The 21,560-nt window shown below is 39.7% G+C and overlaps 1 protein-coding gene across 4 annotated transcripts in view; it reads left to right on the forward strand.

The window, feature by feature from the left end:
- LOC103103158 (mucin-16-like) overlaps positions 1–21,560 on the forward strand; it is a 51,370-nt gene that overhangs the window by 28,529 nt on the left and 1,281 nt on the right. Inside the window, exons 8-15 of one of the 4 annotated variants that reach the window (XM_056798741.1) lie at positions 4,026–4,124; positions 4,853–5,485; positions 6,001–6,114; positions 9,325–9,372; positions 16,371–16,498; positions 16,622–16,689; positions 17,781–17,953; positions 18,657–18,695. In XM_056798741.1, the coding sequence (XP_056654719.1) occupies positions 4,026–4,124; positions 4,853–5,485; positions 6,001–6,114; positions 9,325–9,372; positions 16,371–16,498; positions 16,622–16,689; positions 17,781–17,953; positions 18,657–18,695 (1,302 nt within the window). Of the gene's footprint in view, positions 1–4,025; positions 4,125–4,852; positions 5,486–6,000; positions 6,115–9,324; positions 9,373–16,370; positions 16,499–16,621; positions 16,690–17,780; positions 17,954–18,656; positions 18,696–21,560 lie in introns of those variants that run through there. The other 3 variants (XM_056798743.1, XM_056798745.1, XM_056798744.1) reach the window with 3 other exon arrangements.

Below are 21,560 nucleotides of genomic sequence, written 5' to 3' on the forward strand. Positions count from 1 at the left end.
CCTGGTGCTGTCCAATATCTCTTTATGCTATCCAAAATCCCTTGTACTCCGTAATGTCCCTTTGCATGAATTACGGTGCATAGATGTTGATACAACTTTTTAGGGAGAATAGGATTACCCCCATGAGCAATACAGATGCCTTTGATCAGTTCAGTAGCTGCTCTTTCCATGAATGTATCTCTTCTCTGTCATAGGCTTTAGTGAGATTATTCCTTTTGATCAGAGAGAAATGCAGCACATGGTGGGAACTGAACCTAACAGCACACTTTGATGTTATGTCTGCTCTTTCATTGTTAGGGATATCCTGTCCTATCCATGAGTGTGTACCTTACAATGAATTATGGCCACCTCCTTAGGAAAGTCTACAACATTAATAATACTATCTATAAGATTGCCATATGCAATTGGTTTCCCAGCTGAAGTTTTATAACCTTTGTTTTTCCATATGTATGATGACCAAAGCACAGTGGAGAAAGCATAGTGTGAATCCAGAAATATATTAGCTTTTTTCCCCCTAGCTAATTCCAGGGCCATGAGCATAGCCTTAAGCGTGGCTCCCTGGGTGCTCACATGACTTGGCAACGATACATGCCAAAGCATTTTGTCAATGTCAACAACCGCTGACCCTGAGAATGTCTCTCCCATCACGAACATAGGAGGACCCATCTGTGTATAACTCCATTTCTGAATTTATAAGAGGTGTATCTTTCAGGCGTTCATTTGGCCTATGCATGAGTTCTACTATCTGATCACAATCATGCAATACTTCTCCACCCATTGGCAAATCAGGGACCAGAGTTGCTGGGTTCACCAGTGCACATCTATGAATTGTGATGTTATCATTGCCTAACAAAATGACTTCATACTGGGATATTCTTGCATCGGTGAATGAATATGTACTCTGTGACCGTAACAGATTTTCAATTTCGTGTGCAGAATACACCTGCAATTTACATCCCAGTACTATGTCATAGGACTTCTTGACCATTAGAGTTGTAGCTACTACACTCCTGAGGCAATGTACTATGCCCTGTACAACCGTGTCAAGGATAGAACTGTAAAATACAATAGCCCTTAGATTCAACTGAAAATACTGTGCTAACATTGCAGAAGCATTGCCTTTTGCTTCATGGACTTCCAAGTGGAATTCTTTCTTATATTTAGGTATTCCCAAAGCTGGAGCTGATAGAATATCTCCCTTCAACTGTGACAAAGCATGCAAATGTTCCTTATTCATTTGCAATGGTTCTTTGAAGTCTTTCTTTGTCAAATCAGTCAAGTACTTGGATATATGAGAATAACCCACTATGTACTGCCTCCAGAAACCAGCAACCCCCAGAAAAGCTCTCAGTTCTTTCTTAGTTCGAGGGATGCCTAGCTGTATATCTGTATATCTGCTACCTTTTTATTTGAAATTTTCCTGGTGCCCCCCTCCAGGACAAATCCTAATATTCAACTATTGGTAGGACCCTTTGAATCTTCTTTTTAGAAACTTTATGTCCCCTCTGATAAAGTTCTATTAACAATTTCTTTCAATGTTCTAAACAAGTTTTAGGGTCAGGAGATGCTAGCAACAAATCATCCACACAGTGTATCAATTTGCTATGTTTGATCTCTTTGCAACAGTTGAGAAAATATTGAAGCCGACTCCCAACAATCTTGCACTAATCTAGTATAGCACAGCTGGGTTTGTTGCCATTGGAAAGCAAAAATATTTTGAGAATCAGGGTGCAACGGTATAGTGAAGTAAGCATTGCTCAGGTCCAACACTGTACACCTCCTAGCTTCTGCAGGTATCTGAGTTATAATATCATTTGGAGATGGTGTTACAGTATATCTCTTCCTAATGAAATTATTCACAGCCCTCAAATCATCACAAATCTCCATGCAGGAGTGCCATCTTCATTCAGCTTATTCTTTTTAATGGCTAATATTGGGTTATTGTATTCAGATACCATAGGTCTCAATATACCTTGCTCAAGCAAGCTATTTATAATGGGTATTATCCCTTCTCTTGCTTCTCTACTCAACTTGTATTGTGGTATCTTAGGTGGTATCCCTTCCCTGACCTCAATCCTAACAGGAGTAATCGATTTAATCCGACCCACATCATTTTGGTGTTTTGCAAGCACCCCCTGTGGCATATCTGTGGGTATGTCATATTTAGAAGTCACAACTTGAATTTTTTCAGGTTCTTCCTCAAGTTGCTCTAAGTAACAATGGATAGTGCTTCAGTGAATTCTTGGGTAGATGCAAAGAAATTACCCCATATTTTTCACATTGTAATGTTGCCTGCATCTTGCACAAAACATCTTGTCCTAAAGATTGGCTAGGCATGATGGAATCAACAAGAAGTTATGATCTATGGTGAGAGGACCTAGTTTAACCATAGTGCTTTTGAGCTCAGGGACCTATTGTCTTTGTCCCATTGCTCCAGCTACAGAAGCCATACCCCCTATGTAGGTATCCCCTGGACTTGTATTTAGGACAGACTTTGAAGCACCAGTATCCAAGAGAGCCTTAAGGTTTTTCTTCCCCACCTTAATCCATACCTATGTTTCTGGCCTGTTTGTAGGTAAAGAGTTTATTGCCACCGAATTAGTACTCGTGTCTTTGCTACCCTCTGCCAGCTGCATATGTAACTCAGTTAATTCTTTTTGATTTGATCCATTCCCAATGAAGTCTTCAATGGTACATGAAGCTAAACCATCACAGTAGCTTTGGCTGGATATCCCTTTGCCACTTAGAATGCTGACTTCAAGCCTGCCTTTTGAATTCTTGGTGGTTATTCCAATTGAGAAGAATTCCATTCCATCCTGCTTTTCAAATTTAACTGAAATGTCACCTCCACTACTTTGAATATGATAATTATTTTCAAAAGTAATTTCAGCTTCATTATCAGTTAGTTTTTACTTAACTAAATCACTCAGTACTGGATGAAAGGTACTAGCTTCTCGATTCCAATTAGATGTCATTTCTGAGGGTATATCTGCCATAAAGCTCTTGGGAGAATTAACTAAGTTAAATGGGACTTCATCTGTGAATGTTTCTAGAGCCTTGTCATATTTAGCAACAGTAAACTTTAGGGAATTGAAACTATGATTTTTGGTATTAGTCACTAACTTTTTCTTGAGTTCTTGTGACTCTTTCTTTTTCTTTTGCATAATTCAATACTATTATCTATTCTACCCTGGAAAAATTTCTTAAGGAACGATCTGATTTCCTTTACAGACTTTTCCTGTGTGGTTACTATAGGTCTTATCAAAGTCTCTCATCTCATTTGCAATTGGAGATGTTATTTCATTAATCTCTGCCTCATTTTCTTTAATCTGGCTCGGCCTTTCTCTTGCTTTATTGAAATGGCTATCATTCATAGAGCATTTTCTTATACCAATTTCACTATTTCCCAAGCTTTTTCTATTATTTTTATCTGTAGCCTCATTATTACTACTTTTTCTACCTCCAAGTGTCACCCTATGTGCCTGGCTTCATAATTCTCTTCTAACCACATCTGAATACTTTGGCTTTGCTCCAGTTGTTATAGCATTTTGTATTTCACTCAAATCAGGAGCTTGCTGTGAGGACTTTAACTTGCAGTGTGAACAGTAAGTAATTTTCTTGTATCTAGTTTCGGCATTATGTTTGTCTCTGTTATTAATCTTATGTTTCTTCTTCAAAAAGCAGCTTCTAAACCAGACTGTATAGTTAAAAAGAGAATAGAAAGAAGGAAAGTAGAAGCACCTTTTATGAGCATCCTGAAGGATTTCAGTCAGAAAAGAGAAGAGAGACAGGTGGATAAAATGAAGGGTTTTTTTCCAGATGGGGAAGTAATAAAGCTGTCATTAGATTAGAAGAGTTTGAAAAAATGAGAATATAGGAGTACTAGAGAGATTCTCTGCTCGATGAATGATGAAGAAAAAAGAGCACATATTTTGGAGGTTCCTTCAAAATATAAGGGAACAACATATTGTCCTTTCTACCCCGAGTCCTGTGGCTGAGATTTATGTTCTCACTTATTCTTCTAGAGAGTGACATTGGTGTAGGGCCCTTCACCCATATCCCAGAACATGGAGCACCAGGAGACATGACATCAGTGACCAGTGAATCTACTGTATGTGCCATGGGTAAGAAAATATTTCTTTTTCTATTATATTGGTATTCATCCTTGCTCTGGGCCCTTGTTTTCCAGGTTTGAGATATGATATGGACTCATCTTCATAGTCTGAGAACAGGAGGCTCACTGATGGGGGAGTTTGTGATTAGGTTGTAAGACCTGGCAACTTCCTCTGTCCCATTACTGTCTGCCCAGATGTATACTGTGATGCCAGCCTTTGGATGAAGAGCTCATGGAGGATTTTGTCCATTTCTTGTGTTAGTTTGTGTGTATACATATAATTTACTAGGATAAAAGTCAGCTACTGGAGGACAGGCTTTTCTATGCCCAGCACCTAAAACCCTGAATGGGGTACCTGATTCTTAACAAATGATTACTGCTTCATTTTCCATTTAACCTGAGCAGATATCTATCCAGCAGTTTGTCTGAGCCACGCGCCTTATCTCATCTGAGGGCAAGATGACAGGACAGATCCATCTATATATCAGTCTCAGCTTATTTAATACTTTCTCATGGTGGCCATGCACCCTAGAGCACAAGGAGATCCTAATTCCTGTCACAGTCTTTTTGTTTTGAAAGTGCTTGTCAGGGAGAAGGTGCTAATGTGAGGGGTTGGGGATTGGTTGCTCTTCTCAGGAAGTTCAAAATCCTCACAGGCTCTGGGGATCTCTGTCCAAATGACTCCAAACTTCCCCCATCAACCCTTAGGCATACTTCAACTAACTGCTTTGGTCACAGGATTCTCTACTGAGACTTCAGGGACACTGAAGAATGTGAGTGGATCTGACCAGGGAAGAGAACCAACGAACTCCACCAGTATCCCTATGACTGACTTTATCGGGAGAGATTCCATTGCTTACACTGAAACGGACATACGTGTCATGGAGACAACTCCAAGAGCCACAGCCACTCAAGACCCACTTCTCACTGTGCCCACTGGAGCAGGTGACCTCATCCCTGGGATGCACAGGAGAACTGTGTCCTCTCCCACCGAAACCTCAGTTCCATCTGAGATATCCTCTGGAGTCACCATTGCCATTGCAAGGACCTCACTCTCCATGACTCCAGTAGAAATCACAGCTAGCCCCGGCTCCAGTGCTCCCTTAAACATCAGCCTAAGCACAAGAACAGCTTCCCTTGAGCCTGCTACTTCGTTGGAGGACCCAGGGCCAGCCGGCCTGACTCCAGAAACTGAGAGAAACCCACAGGCAACACCAACTCCAGCTATCACCCTGCCTCCAGCCAGCACACAGGAAGTTTGCACAACAGCATCTCCCAGTCCTCCTGACACAACCACAGAGGGCAGCAGTGTCCAGGCAGGGACAGCCTCTGTTTCTGATCAGGTGCCTTCCACTTCCAGCCTCTTCCCAAGTAAGCATATTTTAAATAAACTTCCCAGGGAGGGAATTGGGGTGTGGTCTTGGAGGGAATGGAGAGTGTCTGTCCAGGGAGGGTTAGTTTGTGCCTTTCTAAGGGGAAGGGTCTTCTTCCCAGGTCTTTCCTCTCTTTAGCCTTCCATTGAGCCACTGTAGGGACATTTTCTTGGTTCCATATCTGTTGAATTAGTGTCATCTCTCCAGGCTTCCTCAACTCCATGCAAGGATAGTTTCACAGTCCCTGTGCTAAAGTGATTCTCCTCTTCTTATTGATGGGATTCTGATTCCACTTGATTTAGTGGAACCTCATGATTTAACATAGATGGGGATTGTCCAGCAGTGAGTCCATGCTTTGAAGGGGAAAATTTGATTATTTATCCTGTGGGGAAAAGTCAGAGAAGCCATGTATTTTTGGTCTCAGCAGTTAGTAGCAACAATGTACTTTCCTTTGGGAGTCCACCAATAAAGACTTGACTGAGCTCTGGTTTCTCCCCTCCTCTCATCCTGTAGGAGGTGATGCTGGTGTGGTGCCAGACACACATGCCCAAGGCCATGATGCACCAGGAAGCACAGTAGCACCAATAAGGAGCTCCCTCACCCCTGTGTCTACTATTATTCCCACAGGTAAGTAGGTACCTCCTCTCTGTCTCTGTGTTGGAGGTTTATCCTTTTTAGGGCCTTGTTTCCCAATCTTACAGAGGAAACATGAAATTATTTTAGAGATCAATCCTCAAGAACTCTTCTGAACCTCTGATTCCTTTCTATGTATAGCCTGGAGAAGAGAAGTTTTAGAGGTAGGAGTGAGATTCCCACTGCTAAGGTCTTTTATATAAGCAACCATAGGTATAAAGTTGGAAGGAAACTTTAAACCATCAGGTATTATGGATAGCCTCTCATTTTACTGATGTGGATACTGAGGTTTAGAGAAGTAAAGTAATTAGCTCAGGGTGACCGGATATGACTGGAAAGGACCCTTAAAGGTCATCTAGCTGGATCCCATCTTTTTACATATTGGAAAATTGGGGTGGAGAGAAGTTAAATGACATGCCCTATGACACAAAAGTAGAAAGCAGCAGACGTGAGATTTGAACCTAGGACTCTATTATGCTGTATTTCAAGGTCAAGAGGAGAAGTCAGCCCTAACACCTCACATTGAATGGCTTCCACTTTGGGAAAGATTCCTTCTATGAACTCTCCCAAGTTCATAGCAGAGAATGTGTTTTTACATTCTTATTTACATCTTCAGTATTTAGGATAGAGCTGGGCACATGATAAATACTTAATTAATGGAAACTAATTGATTGCTTTGATCTAATGAGTAGATTTGTGAGATTCAGTTTATTAAAAAAATTTGTCTTAAAAATGTATCTTATACACCTACAAACTGAACTTGCCTATGGAAAAGTGAAGGAGAATGGAATAAGCAATTACGTAACACCTACTATGTGCCAGGCACTTTGACTAAGCATTTTTTATAGAAATAGTATCTCATTTGATCCACAGAACAACCCTAAGTGTTGGGCTTTATAGTTAGCCCCATTTTTCAGATGAGAAAAAGATGCAAGCAATGACTGCTTGACTTTCCCAGGGTCATACAGCTAATGAGTTCTTAGGTCACATTTGAACTCAGGTCTTCCTGACTCCAGGCTCAGCACTATCTCCACTGTGCCAACTAATTACTTATATGGTCTGAGCCACAGAGTTCCTGGTGTCAAGAGTCAGGAATGGAGACAGATCCAAAGGCTGTGCTCTTTAGCAGTGAACTTGGGGAAGGTGGATGCTGCAGATATGGGCAAATCACTTTATTTCTATCAGCCTTGACTTGCCAAAGAGGAAAAGAATGGTTCTGGGACCTTCCCTTTAAGGTATGATTTCATGACCTTCTCCCTCATCTTAGCTTAATAGTTCACTTGGACCTTTGGTGATTGATTGCACTTGGCACACCCATTTAATACTGAATCCCAAGAATTTGCCTCTAGGTTTTTTCCTTTCTGAGAAGTTCTTGAACCAGGGATGCCTCTTGGTCACTAGTTTATGGATTGATTCCTACACATTAGCTCTGTGATTCCTGTGACCTGGTCCTACTCTACTATGGCCTCTGAGTGTTTCCAAGAACTTCTGTAGCCAGGAGATCCTAGATTGGTCAGAGGTCAGAACTGAAAAACTGGACCTCTCTGATGTCATTGTCTCCACATGGCTCCTGGCAGCCCTTCAGCCTGGTGGACAAGGTCAAATTTGGAGTTCTAGGTGTGATGATGTCATAGTTAAAATAGTTGTTTGTCTTAAACTGTACTGATTAAAATAGTGGAAGACTTAAATTGTAGTAAATAAAAGAGTGGATGAGTAAGTTGTGACCACAGAAAATATGTTTTTAAGACAGTGTCTTGTTTTAAATCAAATATAAGGTGGTCGCCAGGGAAAAATTCCCAATTATTAGAATATACCCAAGTAAACTGGGTTTTATAGAGATTTTAATTAATACAATGAGGAATTAAGAACGAGAGAGAGAAAAGGGGAATAATGAGAAAAGGATAGGCTGGCCCAGGGCAGCCCTGGCCAACCTAGGCCTAAGCCTTAAGAGAAAGATCAGTCAGTCCTTAATCACTCATCACAAGATCTGTCCAAGCAAGGATTCTAGTGACACCCGGCCAGCTTCATCTCAGCTGATTCCACCAGCTCAATCCTGAATCTGAATGTCATCTGAATGAATCTGAGCTCCTATTTAAAGGGAATTTTCTACTATGTCTCCTCCCCTAAGTTCTCACATCTACCAATCACAGTAGACATTTTTCAAAGGACAGACCATTATTAGTTCACACCTGAGTAGAGTAGAATCTCTGAGTAAGTTTTCATCTCTTTGCTCCTTGTAAATTCAGAAGTTGCCTGACCTTTATAGGTACTTAGCACCCCTTTGTATTAGTTCTAAAAATAGGCATGGCTTAAGAACTTTTTGTCTTACTATAACTATGGGTTGACATACTTTGTATGTAAAAGTATCTTGTATCAAAAGTATCTTTCAATGTTTCAGCAAAGACTTTACAACTTCATCTTCCCCTAAGGCATGCTTAAGTATGGTGAAGTGGAGTTCCCACATTCCTGTTTTAAGTACCTTCACTGCCCAAATGGTGAATGGTCCAAATGGGGAATGGTCTTAACCCAACCTTATGACGTAGAGTCTGAGAAATTTTAAGGTTCACAATGGGAGATGAAGATGAGGAGACAAGTGTCTCTAGATCAGTGGTTCTCAACCTCTCAATATGTAGCAATGAGAATACATAATGCATATCAGGTATTTGCATTCCTAATCATAACTGTAGCAAAATTACAGTTTTGAAGTAGCCACCAAAATAATTTTTTGGTTTGGGGTCACTGCAACATGAGGAACTGTATTGCGGGGTCATGGCATTAGAAAGGTGGAGAACCACTGCTCTAGGTGATCTTAGGTGAGGATTGGAGGCAGACCATCAAGCCATTTTCTGGATAAGAAACTTCAAGGAAGGGAAGTGTGTCCCATGTACCATAAAATCCCTAAAGCATCCTCTTATTAAGTTGTGACTGATATTCCTCTCAATTTGTTTATTGCTTTTGTTAATAATCCTTGTTCAGACATCTATTTCCAATAGAAAATCACCTATGCTATTAGAGAAGCTATATGTCATTCAGCATCGCTGTTGAGAAATCAAGCCATATCTGATTAGCATGTTGCTTAATAATCTCTGATGCTCTTTATCTTTTAAAATTTGACTTTAATTAAAATAATTTTATTTAAAGATATGATATTTTGCTAATTAAATCTAGTAATAATTTTCAATATATGTTTTCTGAAATTATTAGGTCCAAATATTGTTCCCCCTTTCCTTCGGTCCCCCTCTTGGAGAGATGGTAAGTAATTTGAAATGGATTATACATATATTATCATGTAAAACATAATTCCATATTGGTCATTTTTATAAGAGAACACTCATTTCAAACCAGAGCCACATAAACTGTACATAAAATGATGTGAAAGGGAGTATGCTTTGAACTGCAGCTGACTCCCACATTTCTTTCTCTAGAAGCATAAAACATTCTTGGTCAAAAGTCCTTCAGAACTGTTCCAGATTGCTGTCTTTCTGAGAGTAGCTACAACTTTCACAGTTGATCAAATGCAGATCAAAGCATGCTCCCCTTTAAATTCAATTCAAAATTATTCATGTTATATCTTATAATACTCTCTGTTTCTTGTTTGGTCTTGTCATGGTTATTGTCTGCCTAGTAATTATTGATCTCTAGAGAGCTGTTAAAGATAGATAGATAGATGAGTGAGGAAAGGTAGTAGTCAAGGTGGAATGGCTCATGTTGTACTCTCTCACTCTCTTTCCTGGTCTATGGTAGCTGAGGAGTATCTCTGGGAAATGGTGATCCTGGGTGATGTGGTAGTGTAAGTAAGTTAGGGGAAGGTTTCCCCTATTGAGATATAAGAGGGTTACCCCAGAATTAATTGGCACAGTCTTTTAGAATTGTAAGCCTCTCCTCACTTCATGACTCAGTGAGGAGTCCTGACCTGCACTTTTTTTTTGCAATGGCTGATCATGCACAAAATATATCAATTTACTTTCCTTATAGTGGATGTTTGTAAGGTCTTTCATCAAAATTTGGGAAAATAATCACGAACTTTCACAGAACCCTTGGGACAGGCAGAAAGAGGTCAGCTGGATTCCTTTTCATATGAATGCAAAAATCTTTTGGGATTCCTCGTGTATTGGGATGGAGACAAAAGCAGTAAATAAATCAACTACTGTGAATGAGTGGGAATTGCATAAATTATCATTGCAGGACTTGGTACAACACAGTGGTTTTTTATCATATGGTCATTGACTGCTCTCAGATTTTGAACAAATATATAGACCACATTGCTCTTTGCATCTAACTTGGGCTTTTTCACAGTGAATATGGGGGTGTTTTATTTGGAGATACAGGGTACTAGTATTCCTCGCTGTAATAGGGACTCTATTATGTGGTTATGTCATCAATTGCTTCTTTGCTTAGTGGGTATTGTGGGATTTCTTGTGCTGAACCTTCTTTAGTTCTTTATCTTAACAGGGACTGCTGATTTCAATTACCCAACATCTATAGAATTGGTGGCCCATGAACCTTCAGGGATATCGGGTGATATTTCATTGATGTGATTTCCTTTACCCTCTGAATCTATTGCATCTAGAAACAATACTAGAAAAAAGATTTAGGGATTCTTCAGGTAGTTCTAGTGAAATATCTCCAGTAGGGGTTCTGAGAGAGATGGCTGACCAAAGCTGGGTCTGGGTAGTCCAAAAGCCCTAGGTAAAGCAGCAATGATGCTCAGACCACTAGCTCAGGCCTACTCAGTCCTCTTGAGGGAGCAATCCCAATGGAGGCACAACCTGAACTGTCTCTGCCAGCATGGAGACTTTGCCTCCTCAGCAGCCACAGCTCCTTACCACCTGGCCTTGCAGAGGATGAGTCCAGCTGATGCCAAAAGCAGAGCCAAGCACCAGAAAAACAAGCAGGGCAGAGGGAGCATCAGTAACAGCAGCGGCGGTGGCGGCGGCCTTGAAGGGCCCCCACCCACTGGCATGGCTTCCCCCAAGAGCGCTGTAGCAGGCCTGCTCCTGGCCCCGGCCGCGGAACCCAAAGGACCCCTGGACACTCCCTAATCCTCTTTCTAACTAAGTTTCTTCCATATTCTCTGCTCCAAAGAATAATTTTTGACAATTACAAATATCCTCTTTCCATTTCGATATATAAACATTTTAACTCTTTAATGAGTCCATTCAATTTTCTCTTTTTGATTTACCATTTTGGGCTTCTCCTCTGTATCATATTTGGACATAAAATGTTTTATTTTGGTCTGACTTATTCCTCAGGAATACTTGGAAATCTTCTATATTATTGAATTTCCATTTCTCCCCTGAAAAAATGTACTCAGTTTTGCTGGATAGGTGACTCTGGCTTACAAACCCAGATCTTTTGCCTTCCTGAATATCCTATTCTATAACACTCAATCCTTCAGTGTAGAAGCTGCTAGATCCTGTGTGATCCTGATTTTCAGTTTCATGGTATTTGAATTGGTTTTTATGGCTGCTTACAGTATTACAGTATTTTCTTTTTATCTTGATAGCTCTTGAATCTATTACATTCTTGGAAATTGTCATTTGAGCATTTCTTTCTAGAGGTGATCTGTGAATTCTTTGAATTTCAATTTTATTTTTGTGTCTGACGATATCTCAGGAGTTTCTTTGGTAATGTCCTGTAGTGTGACAGCCTACACTCAGAATGGGTGAATGACCTGAATAGAAAGAAGGAAAGTATAAGCAAATTATGTGAATACAAAATGGTATACTTGTCAGATCTTTGGGAAAGGAAAGACTTTTAAAACCAAGCAAGAGCTAAAAAAATCACCAAATGTAAAATCAATCATTTTGATTACATCAAATTCAAAAGCTTTTGTACAAACAAACCTAATGGATCCAAAATTAGAAGGGAAGCAACAAACTGGGAAACAATCTTCATTACAAAAACCTCTGACAAAGGTCAAATTATCCAAATTTATAAAGAACTACAGCCAATTGTACCAAAAAACCAAGCCATTCTCTAATTGATAAATGTGCAAGGGACATGAATAGGCAATGTTCAGTTAAAGAAATCAAAACTAGTAAATAAGCACATGAAAAAGTGTTCTAAACCTCTTATAATCAGAGAAATACAAATCAAAACAACTCTGAGGTTATCACCTCACACCTAGCAGATTGGCTAACATGATAGCAAAGGAAAGTAATGAATGCTAGAGGCGGTGTGGCAAAGTCTGGACATTAATTCATTGCTGGTGGAGTTGTGAATTAATCCATCCATTCTTCAAGGCAATTTGGAACTATGCCCCCAAAGGGTGCTAAAAGACTGTCTGCCCTTTGATCCAGCCATAGCACTGCTGGATTTGTACCCCTGAGAGATAATATAGAAAAGGACATGTACAAAAATATTCATAGCTGGGCTCTTTGTGGTGTCAAAAAATTGGAATATGAGGGGATGCCTTTCAATTGGGGAATGGCTGAACAAATTGTGGTATATGTTGGTGATGGAATACTATTGTGCTCAAAGGAATAACAATAAAGTTGAAGAATTCCATGGCGACTGGAACAACCTCCAAGAAATGATGCAGAGGGAGAGGAGCAGAACCAGGAGAACACTATACACAGAGCCTGATACACTGTGGTACAATCAAACGTAATGGACTTCTCCATTAGTGGCAATGCAATGACCCCGAACAACCTGGAGGAATCTACGAGAAAAACTGGAATTCACATCCAGAGGAAACACTTTGGGAGAAAAAACACCAAAGAAAAAGAACTGCTTGAATGCCTGGGTCGAAGGGATATGGTTGGGGATGCAGACTCTAAATGAATATCCTAGTGTAAACAACAACATGGAAATAGGTTCTGATCAAGGACACAAGTAATACCTCATGAAATTGCGGGTTGGCTGTGGGAAGGGTAGGTGGAGTGGAGGGAGGGAAACAATGTGATTACTGTAACCAAGGAATAATATTGTAAATTGACTAAATATACTAATTCAAATGGAAAAAATAAATAAAAGGCATGTTAACATTAACATTTAAAAATTAATATATAAATATATTTTGAAAATACAAGATTAAGTGTTCTTTTCATCAGTGAGTTCTTATACCACTTTTTAATATAGCTCCAATTTTGCCGTTCTAGAAGTTCTTCTTCTGTGCATTTTTGTATATCTTGTTCCATATGGCCAATTGTGCTTTTCAAAAGAGTTCCTCTCTCCTTTGAATGTTTATGCATCTCTTACCACTTTGTCTATTGTGATTTTATCCTCATTTGAATTAGTTTATTTAGTCAATTTAGAACATTAGTACTTGTTTACAATAATCACATTATTTCCCTACCTCCCTCTTCATTTGAGGTGGTCTCCCTATTCATCTTGGATACTGTCAATTAGATTTTTTTCTTTCCTTTTTTTAATTAGACTGACTAGTATTTTGTATATTTTATTGGTTTTTTTTCAAAGTACCAGTTTCTAGTCTTCTTTATTAAATCAATAGTTCTTTGACTTTCGATTTTATTGATTTCTGCTTTGATTTTTTGGATCTCTAATTTAGTCTTCATCTGAGGAGTTTTAATTTGTTTGCTTTCTAGATTTTTAATTTGCATTCCCAATTCATTGACCCTCTGCCCTTCTTAATTTGTTAATATATGAACAGACATCAGAGAAGGAACTAGAGAGGGAACATAAAGCTGGCTGCCTGGCCAGAGCTGTGTAGATCCTCCATATTTGCTCTAGCCTTACAGGAGGTGATGGCCTCAGAGCACCACCAGCCCAACCAATCTGAACTTAATCTCATCAAAAGTCTTCAGAACTCAGGGAAGTCCAGGGTCCACACCCCTTCCTCATTGACTGCTGAACTTTAATCCAATCAAAAGACTCCAGAGGACAGGGAAGCTCAAACCCCCAACAACCCTCCCCAACAGACTGCACCAAGAGATCTTCTGTCACAACTCCAAGAGGGGAGACTGACAGAAGCCCAGAAATCCCCCCAAAATGAGAGGATCAAGATCACAGACAAATATAGGGAGCAAAGAAGTGGTGAATATGAGCAAAGAACAGAAAAAGAAGAAAGAAATTACAGTAGACACCTTCTACACAGCGAATGGAGCAGAGGGGGAGGGTTCAACAATCAATAAATCAGAAATCCCAGCGAATTGGATACAGGCTTTGGAAGAACTCAAAATGCAATTCAAAACACAATTAAGAGAGGCTGATTACAATTTTAATAGCAAGATAAGTCATCTGGAAACAGAAAACAGTGTCTTGAAAGCCAAAATTAATCAGCTGGAAAACAAGGCAAAGAAGATGAGCTATTGTGCTCAAAGGTATAGTGAACTGGAGGAATTCCATGTGAACTGGTACAGCCTCCAGGATTGATGTAGAGGGATGGGAACAGAACCAGGAGAACATTGTACAGAACCAGGAGACTGATACACTGTGGTAAAATCAAATATAATGGACCTCTCTATTAGTCGCAATGAAATGATCTAGAACAATTCGAGGGATTTATGAGAAAAAACACTATCCACGTTCAGAGGAAAAACTCTGGGAGCAGAAACACAGAAGCAAAACAATTATTTGACCATATGGGTCAATGGGAATATGATTGGGGATGTAGACTCTAAATTATCACCCTAGTATTATAAACATCAATAATATGGAAATAGATTTTGATCAAGGACACCTGTAAAACCCAGTGGAATTTCACACTGGCTCTGGGGGGTGGAGGGGGGTGGAGGGGGAGGAGTGAGGGAGGTGAGGGACAGAACGTGATTCATGTAACCAGGGAAAAATATTCTAAATTAACTAATTAAATTAAATATAAAAAATAAAAAGAGACAGTTAAACTTGGAATCTGTACCTGTGGTGAATGGAGCGCTGTTCTCAGTTTCAGATTCTTTGTGCAGCTACAGTATACTCTCTGGGGATCTATCTTCTTTCAGTTCTTCAAATGTGGTATCATGCAAACAAAGGTGTTTTTAATAGCCTTCTGATCTAAATTCTGGTTTCTGAGTAACTGCAGCCATTTCCCCCCACTTTGAAATGTGACCAGGGAGAGTCTGCTGCCACCCCCCCCACCCCCGTGGCTACAAGTACTCCTGTCTGCTCGCACTCCTCCACCTTGAGATCTCCCCCACAGATTAGGGTCTCATTCTGAATATGAGCAATGCAGCAGGAGAATTGCCTTCACTGTCAGCAAAGGGATTCCTGTAATCTCCTTCTGAGCCACTCTCTGATCCCTCAACCCCTTATTGACTGGGGATGAATGCTCCAGAAGCCTTTCCTGTTGCTTCAGTTGTGGACAAGTCCTTTTGGCTTGATGGGGTCTGCCCTGGTACACTGCTTTACTTCCACCTCCACCTCTGTACACATCATCTGTCCTGCAGGTCTTCAAAGTCGTTTTGTGCTGGAAAATGATTTGTTTCTCTTTTTTTGTGATATACTCCTCCAGAATTCATTTTAGGACATTGTATCAGGTTTTGGGGTGGTAATTTGATAGAGATCAGATGGGGGATGTGTATCTTCTCCACCAACTTGGTGAGACTCTGCCCTTGGCTTCTATTCTTATACATTTGAATTATTGGAAATTGGAAATGAGACCCTTATCAGAGGAATATGAAGCAAAGATTTTTTCTCTCCAGTTAGCCAATTCCCTTCTCATTTTACCTACATTGGTCTTGTTCTGGAGGAAAACCCAATTTTAAGTTAGCAACACTCTCCATCTTATCTTGCTGTCCTATCTATCCCTCATGTGCACATGAACTGTCCCTCTGTCCATTAAAATGAAAGATACAATTTTCCTGATAACTCATTTTTTTACATCAACTTTTAGGTAGCTTGCTCATATACCCATTTGGAGTTTACTTTGTTATGTCAAGCAAGAATATCGGTCTATCCCTAGTTCTCCTGGACTAATTTTCAGTATTACCAGCAATTTTTGTTAAGTAATGAGTTCTTACTCTTGAAACTGGATTAACCTCCTCATTTTATGTGTGAGGAAACTAAGGCAAAAACATAGGATATGGCAGAACCATGATTTGAATCCAGGTCTTCTGACTCCCAAGTCCACAATTTTTAATACTGCCAGAAAAAAGTATAGTAGAGGTATCCTCAGTTTTCCTCTGAGGAAGGACTAGAATAGTGCCACCTAGAATAATGGTCATGATCATGATAATGGTCCCCACAGTAACTAGCATTTAGAGAGATCTTTAAGATTTACAAAGCATTTTCTCTCATTTGAATAACATTTGTAAGGCTCAGACAATTGGGTATCTTTCCCTTCTGTACAGCAGCAGGGAGATACAACTGGAAGAGCTTCATCCTTAACTTCACCATCACCAACATGTTTTATACAACCAAGATGGCTCAAAGGGATTCCAGCACATTCCGTCTTCCTGAATGTTTCCTGCAGCGCATGGTGAGACTCTTCCCCTCCACACTCCTCTTCCTCCTTGCATCCATGCTTCCTTCCTCATCCCTGGATATACAGACTTCCTCTAGCCAGGTACTCAGAAGTTCCCTTCTCTCTTTTTGTTTCCAGTTCAAGGTATTGTTTGAAAGAAGCAGCCTTGGCTTTCAGTATTGTGGATGCAATGTGATCTTGCTGAGGTGAGAATCTTGAAAGCCATGAGCTCAAATAGCAGTGACCATAACATTCCCATTTGACAAAGATCACACACAGGCTGCTGCTGCTTCCCAATAGCAATTCCTTCTTTCACAAGCTGTAATGGATTCACCCCCACCACCACCCCCACTCCCCCCAACCAACAAGCCATTAGAAATATTGTGGGCACCTTCTACCTTTTCCCTGGTGGAGAAAAACTTCTTTTTCCACAAGTCTTCCAAAGACAAGGTTGTAAGTTTAATCACTTGAACTTTATAACTCCATGTGAAAGAAATAACATAGGAGGCACCAATAGAGTGCTTAGAAAATAATTGATTAGAACATATCAACATTCACTGTCTCTAGAATCATAGGATTATAGAATGGAAGCTTAAAGAGATAGTAGAGGCCATATGGACCACTCTCTTCATTTACAGATGAAAAAATGAAGAGCCAAGGACATTCCAGTGACTTTTCCAAGATCAAAGATACTGTCAGATCCAGAATTTGAACACAGGCCATTTGATTTTAAATCCAGTGGTCTTTGTACTACTCTAAAGAAACTACTGAAAATAATCTGATCCCATACACACTTGTAAACATAGATGTGAGTGAATTTACACAGCACTGCCAATTTCATTGCAGCAGATCAGAGTGCTGAGCTTGAAATCAGGAACACCTTAGTTCAAATTCTCTCTGAGACTCTTAGCAGCTGCGTGACCCTCAGCAAGTCACATCATTTGTCTTAGCCTCAATTCCTTCATCTTTAAAATGATAAGGTTGGTTTTGATGCCTTCCAATGTCCTTTTCAACTCTCAAACTATAATTCTCTCCAAACCATTGTTCAAAGTGGGTCACTTCTTTCAAGAGTGTTTTCTGAATAATTAAATTTCATTAATTAAACCAAAGGTGTCAAACTCAAAAGGAAACAACATCCCTGTCCCCTGCATGTTGACTCAGAAAATTATGCATATTTATATATTTCATCATGAACACTTTAAAATTATAGAGGAACAGTACTACACTATAGTCTTGTTCAAGTGATTTTCAGGAAGGGCCATGTTTGATATCTCTTGTGTAAATCATCAATTTCTAGGTCTATGAAAAATGGGGCAGCAACAGGAGTGGAGGTTATATGTTTTTATAAGGAAGTTTTCTCTGTCCCCGTCTGGGACAAGAAGAAGATTTACCAAGAGCTGAGTCAAGAGACTAATGGAATAACAAGGCTTGGACATTATATTCTAGATAAGAAAAGCCTCTATGTGGATGGTGAGTAGCCCAAATTGGGACATACATTTTTATTTCTCTAGGTGATTCCATTTCCAGAAAACAACCCACCTACCCCAAATTCTTCTTACCTTTTTAGACCACCCTTATTTTCATGGGTTTTTTTTCTATCCCTCCTGGGATGCTGGCCCTCAAAGTGGTGACAAAATATAGAGATATGGGGGTTTACTTCTAAAGATCATAAGTGGCTGGATTTTTCTTAGGCTCCTTAAACAAAGATATATGCCATCAATCTCCCTTCCTCTTGAATGAGGAAGTGCCTTGAATGATAAAGTGCCATTTTACCAACCTTGTGGGCCCCAGAACATCTCTCCATTGCTTCCTTCAACGTTTGCCCAGATACCCTACTGAAATATTAATGTTTACTCTCTCTCTCCCACCCTCCCTGCTCCTCTCTCTCCTCTTCCCTCAACCATTACTTTTCCTTCTCATTTCATTTCTCCTTCATCTTTTCTCCCTTTTTTTATTCTTCTCTTTTTTCTATTTCCCCTCTCCTCTTGTCTTCACTTCCCTTCTGTCCAATTCTCTTCCATTTTGTTCCCTTCTCCTCTCCTCTCCCCTCCTTTCATCTCTGTTTCCCTGCCTTCTTTCCCTCCCTTCTTCCCTTCCCTCCCCCGAATCTCTCCTTCTCTCCTTCCCTCTGAATTTCTTCCTCCTCTTTTTCTTCTCCCCTTCCCAACTATAGGGTATAACCCTCAGATGATGCCACCCCCCTACACAAAAGGTGAGTTTTCAATTTATTAATTTCTCTATATTTTGACCTTTTTTTGGAAGGAGGGGAATAGGGAAGAGGGGAAATGGGTTTGGGGGGTTCAGAATGAAGTGTACTGTTACAAATGGCCAATGTAGAGCCCTTCTTTACTCATATATCTATGGGGGTTATTTTGCTACTCAAAACATATATAAATTGTTCAAAAGGGTAAAAATTAATCCAATAGGACGTGGAAAGCAGGTAACCCCTATCCCCTTCTCATTCAATATTTAGTCAAACCTTGTGGTCTTTGTAACCCTGGTACAAAGAAGGCATCTCCAAGGATTTCAGGGAGACTTGTGCCCGTCCTCTATGATCTTCATTCAGTAATATTGGCCAATGGTTTTCTTTTTTTTTTTAATTTAATTTAATTTTTTTGTTGTTGCAATACTCACTTTATTTCCCTCCCTCCCCTCCAACCACCCTTTTCCAGCAGCCAAATTGCAATTTCATTCGGTATTACTTGTGTCCTTGATCAGAACCTATTTCCATGTTCTTGTTTGCATTAGGATATTCATTTAGATTCTACATCCCCAACCATATCCCTTCGACCCATGTATTTAAAGCAGTTCTTTTTCTTTCGTGTTTTTACTCCCACAGTGTTTCCTCTGAATCTGGATACTGGTTTTCCTTGTAGGTTCCTCAGAGTTGCTCAGGGTCATTGCATTGACACTAATGGAGTAGTCCATTACGTTTGATTGTACCACAGTGTCAGGCTCTGTGTATAATATTTTCCTATTGCGGCTCCTCTCATTCTGCTTCAATTCCTGGAGGTTGTTCCAGTCCCCATGGAATTCTTCAACTTTATTGTTATTCCTTTGAGCACAATAGTATTCCATCACCAACATATGCCATAATTTGTTCAGTCATTCCCTAATTGAAGGGCATCATCTCATTTTCCAATTTTTTGCCACCACAACGAGCCCAGCTATGAATATTTTTGTATATGTATTTTTCCTTATTATCTCTTTGGGGTACAAAGCCAGCAGTGCTATGGCTGGATCAAAGGGCAGAAAGTGCCCTTTGTGGGCATAGTTCCAAATTTCCCTCCAGAATGGTTGGATCAATTCACAACTTCACCAGCAATGCATTAATGTCCAGTCTTTGCCAACACCTCTTCCAGCTGTCATGTTAACCAATCTGCTAGGCGTGAGGTGATATCTTAGAGTTGTTTTGATTTGCATTTCTCTGATTATTAGAGATTTAAAGCACTTTTTCATATGCTTATTAATAGTTTTGATTTCCTTAACTGAAAATTGCCTATTCATATGCCTTGCCCATTTATCAATTGGAGAATGGCTTGCTTTTTTGTATGATTGGTTTAGCTCTTTATAAATGTGTAATTAGACAAACACAGGAAGTATATGAACACAACTACAAAACACTTTCCACAAAGTTAAAACTAGATCTAAACAATTGGAAAAACATTGATTGCTCATGGGTGGGATGAACTAACATAATAAAAATGACAATCCTACCCAAATTAATTTGGCACTTATGGCACTTATTTAGTGCCATACCCATTGAACTACCAAAAAACTTCTTTACTGAATTAGAAAAAACAACAACTAATTTCATTTGGAAGAACAAAAGATGCAGGGAAATCATGAAAAGAAAATGCAAAGGAAGGAGAACTTGCAGTCCCAGATCTCAAACTATACTATAAAGCAGTGGTTATAAAAACAATTTGGTACTGACTAAGAGATCGAAAGGGGATCAGTGGAATAGACTTGGCATAAATGATCTCATCAAGACAGTTTATAACAAACCCAAAGACCCCAGCTTTTGGGACAAAAATCCACTATTTGATAAAAACTGCTGGGAAAATTGGGAGAGTGTGGGAGAGATTAGGTTTGGATCAACACCTCATATTCAAAATGGGTGAATGACTTGAACATTAAGAAGGAAACTATAAGTAAATTAGGTGAACACAGAATAGTATACATGTCAGACCTTTGGGAAGGGAAAGACTTTAAAACCAAGCAAGACTTAGAAATAATCACAAAATATAAAATAAATAATTTTGACTACATCAAATTAAAAAGGTTTTGTACAAACAAAACCAGTGTAACTAAAATCAGAAGGGAAGCAACAAATTGGGAAACAATCTTCATAAAAACCTCTGACAAAGGTTTAATTACTCAAATTTACAAAGAGCTAAATCAATTGTACAAAAAATCAAGCCATTCTCCAACTGATAAATGGGCAAGGGACATGAACAGGCAGTTCTCAGCCAAAGAAATCAAAAGTATTAATAAAGACGTGAAAAAGTGTTCTACATCTCTTATGATCAGAGAGATGCAAATCAAAACAACTCTGAGGTATCATCACACACCTAGCAGATTGACTCACATAACAGCTATGGAAAGTAATGAATGGTGGAGGGTATGTGGTAAAGTAGGGGCATTAATTCATTGCTGGTGGAGTTGTGAATTGATCCAACCATTCTGGAGGGCAATTTGGAACTATGCCCAAAGGGCGATAAAAGTCTGTCTGCCATTGGATCCAGCCATGGCACTGCTGGGTTTGTACCCCAAAGAGATAATAAGGAAAAAGGCTTGTACAAGAATATTCATAGCAGCGCTCTTTGTGGTGGCCAAAATTGGAAAATGAGGCGATGCCCTTCAAATGGGGAATGGCTGAACAATTTGTGGTATATGTTGGTGATGGAATGCTATTGTGCTAAAAGGAATAATAAAGTGGAGGAATTCCATGGGGACTGGAACAACCTCCAGGAAGTGATGCAGAGCAAAAGGAGCAGAACCAGGAAAACATTGTACACAGAGACTGATACACTGTGGTACCATCGAAGGTAATGGACTTCTCCATTAGTGTCAA

Source organism: Monodelphis domestica, chromosome 5 (genome assembly GCF_027887165.1).
Source record: "Monodelphis domestica isolate mMonDom1 chromosome 5, mMonDom1.pri, whole genome shotgun sequence".
NCBI classification, from domain to species: domain Eukaryota; kingdom Metazoa; phylum Chordata; class Mammalia; order Didelphimorphia; family Didelphidae; genus Monodelphis; species Monodelphis domestica.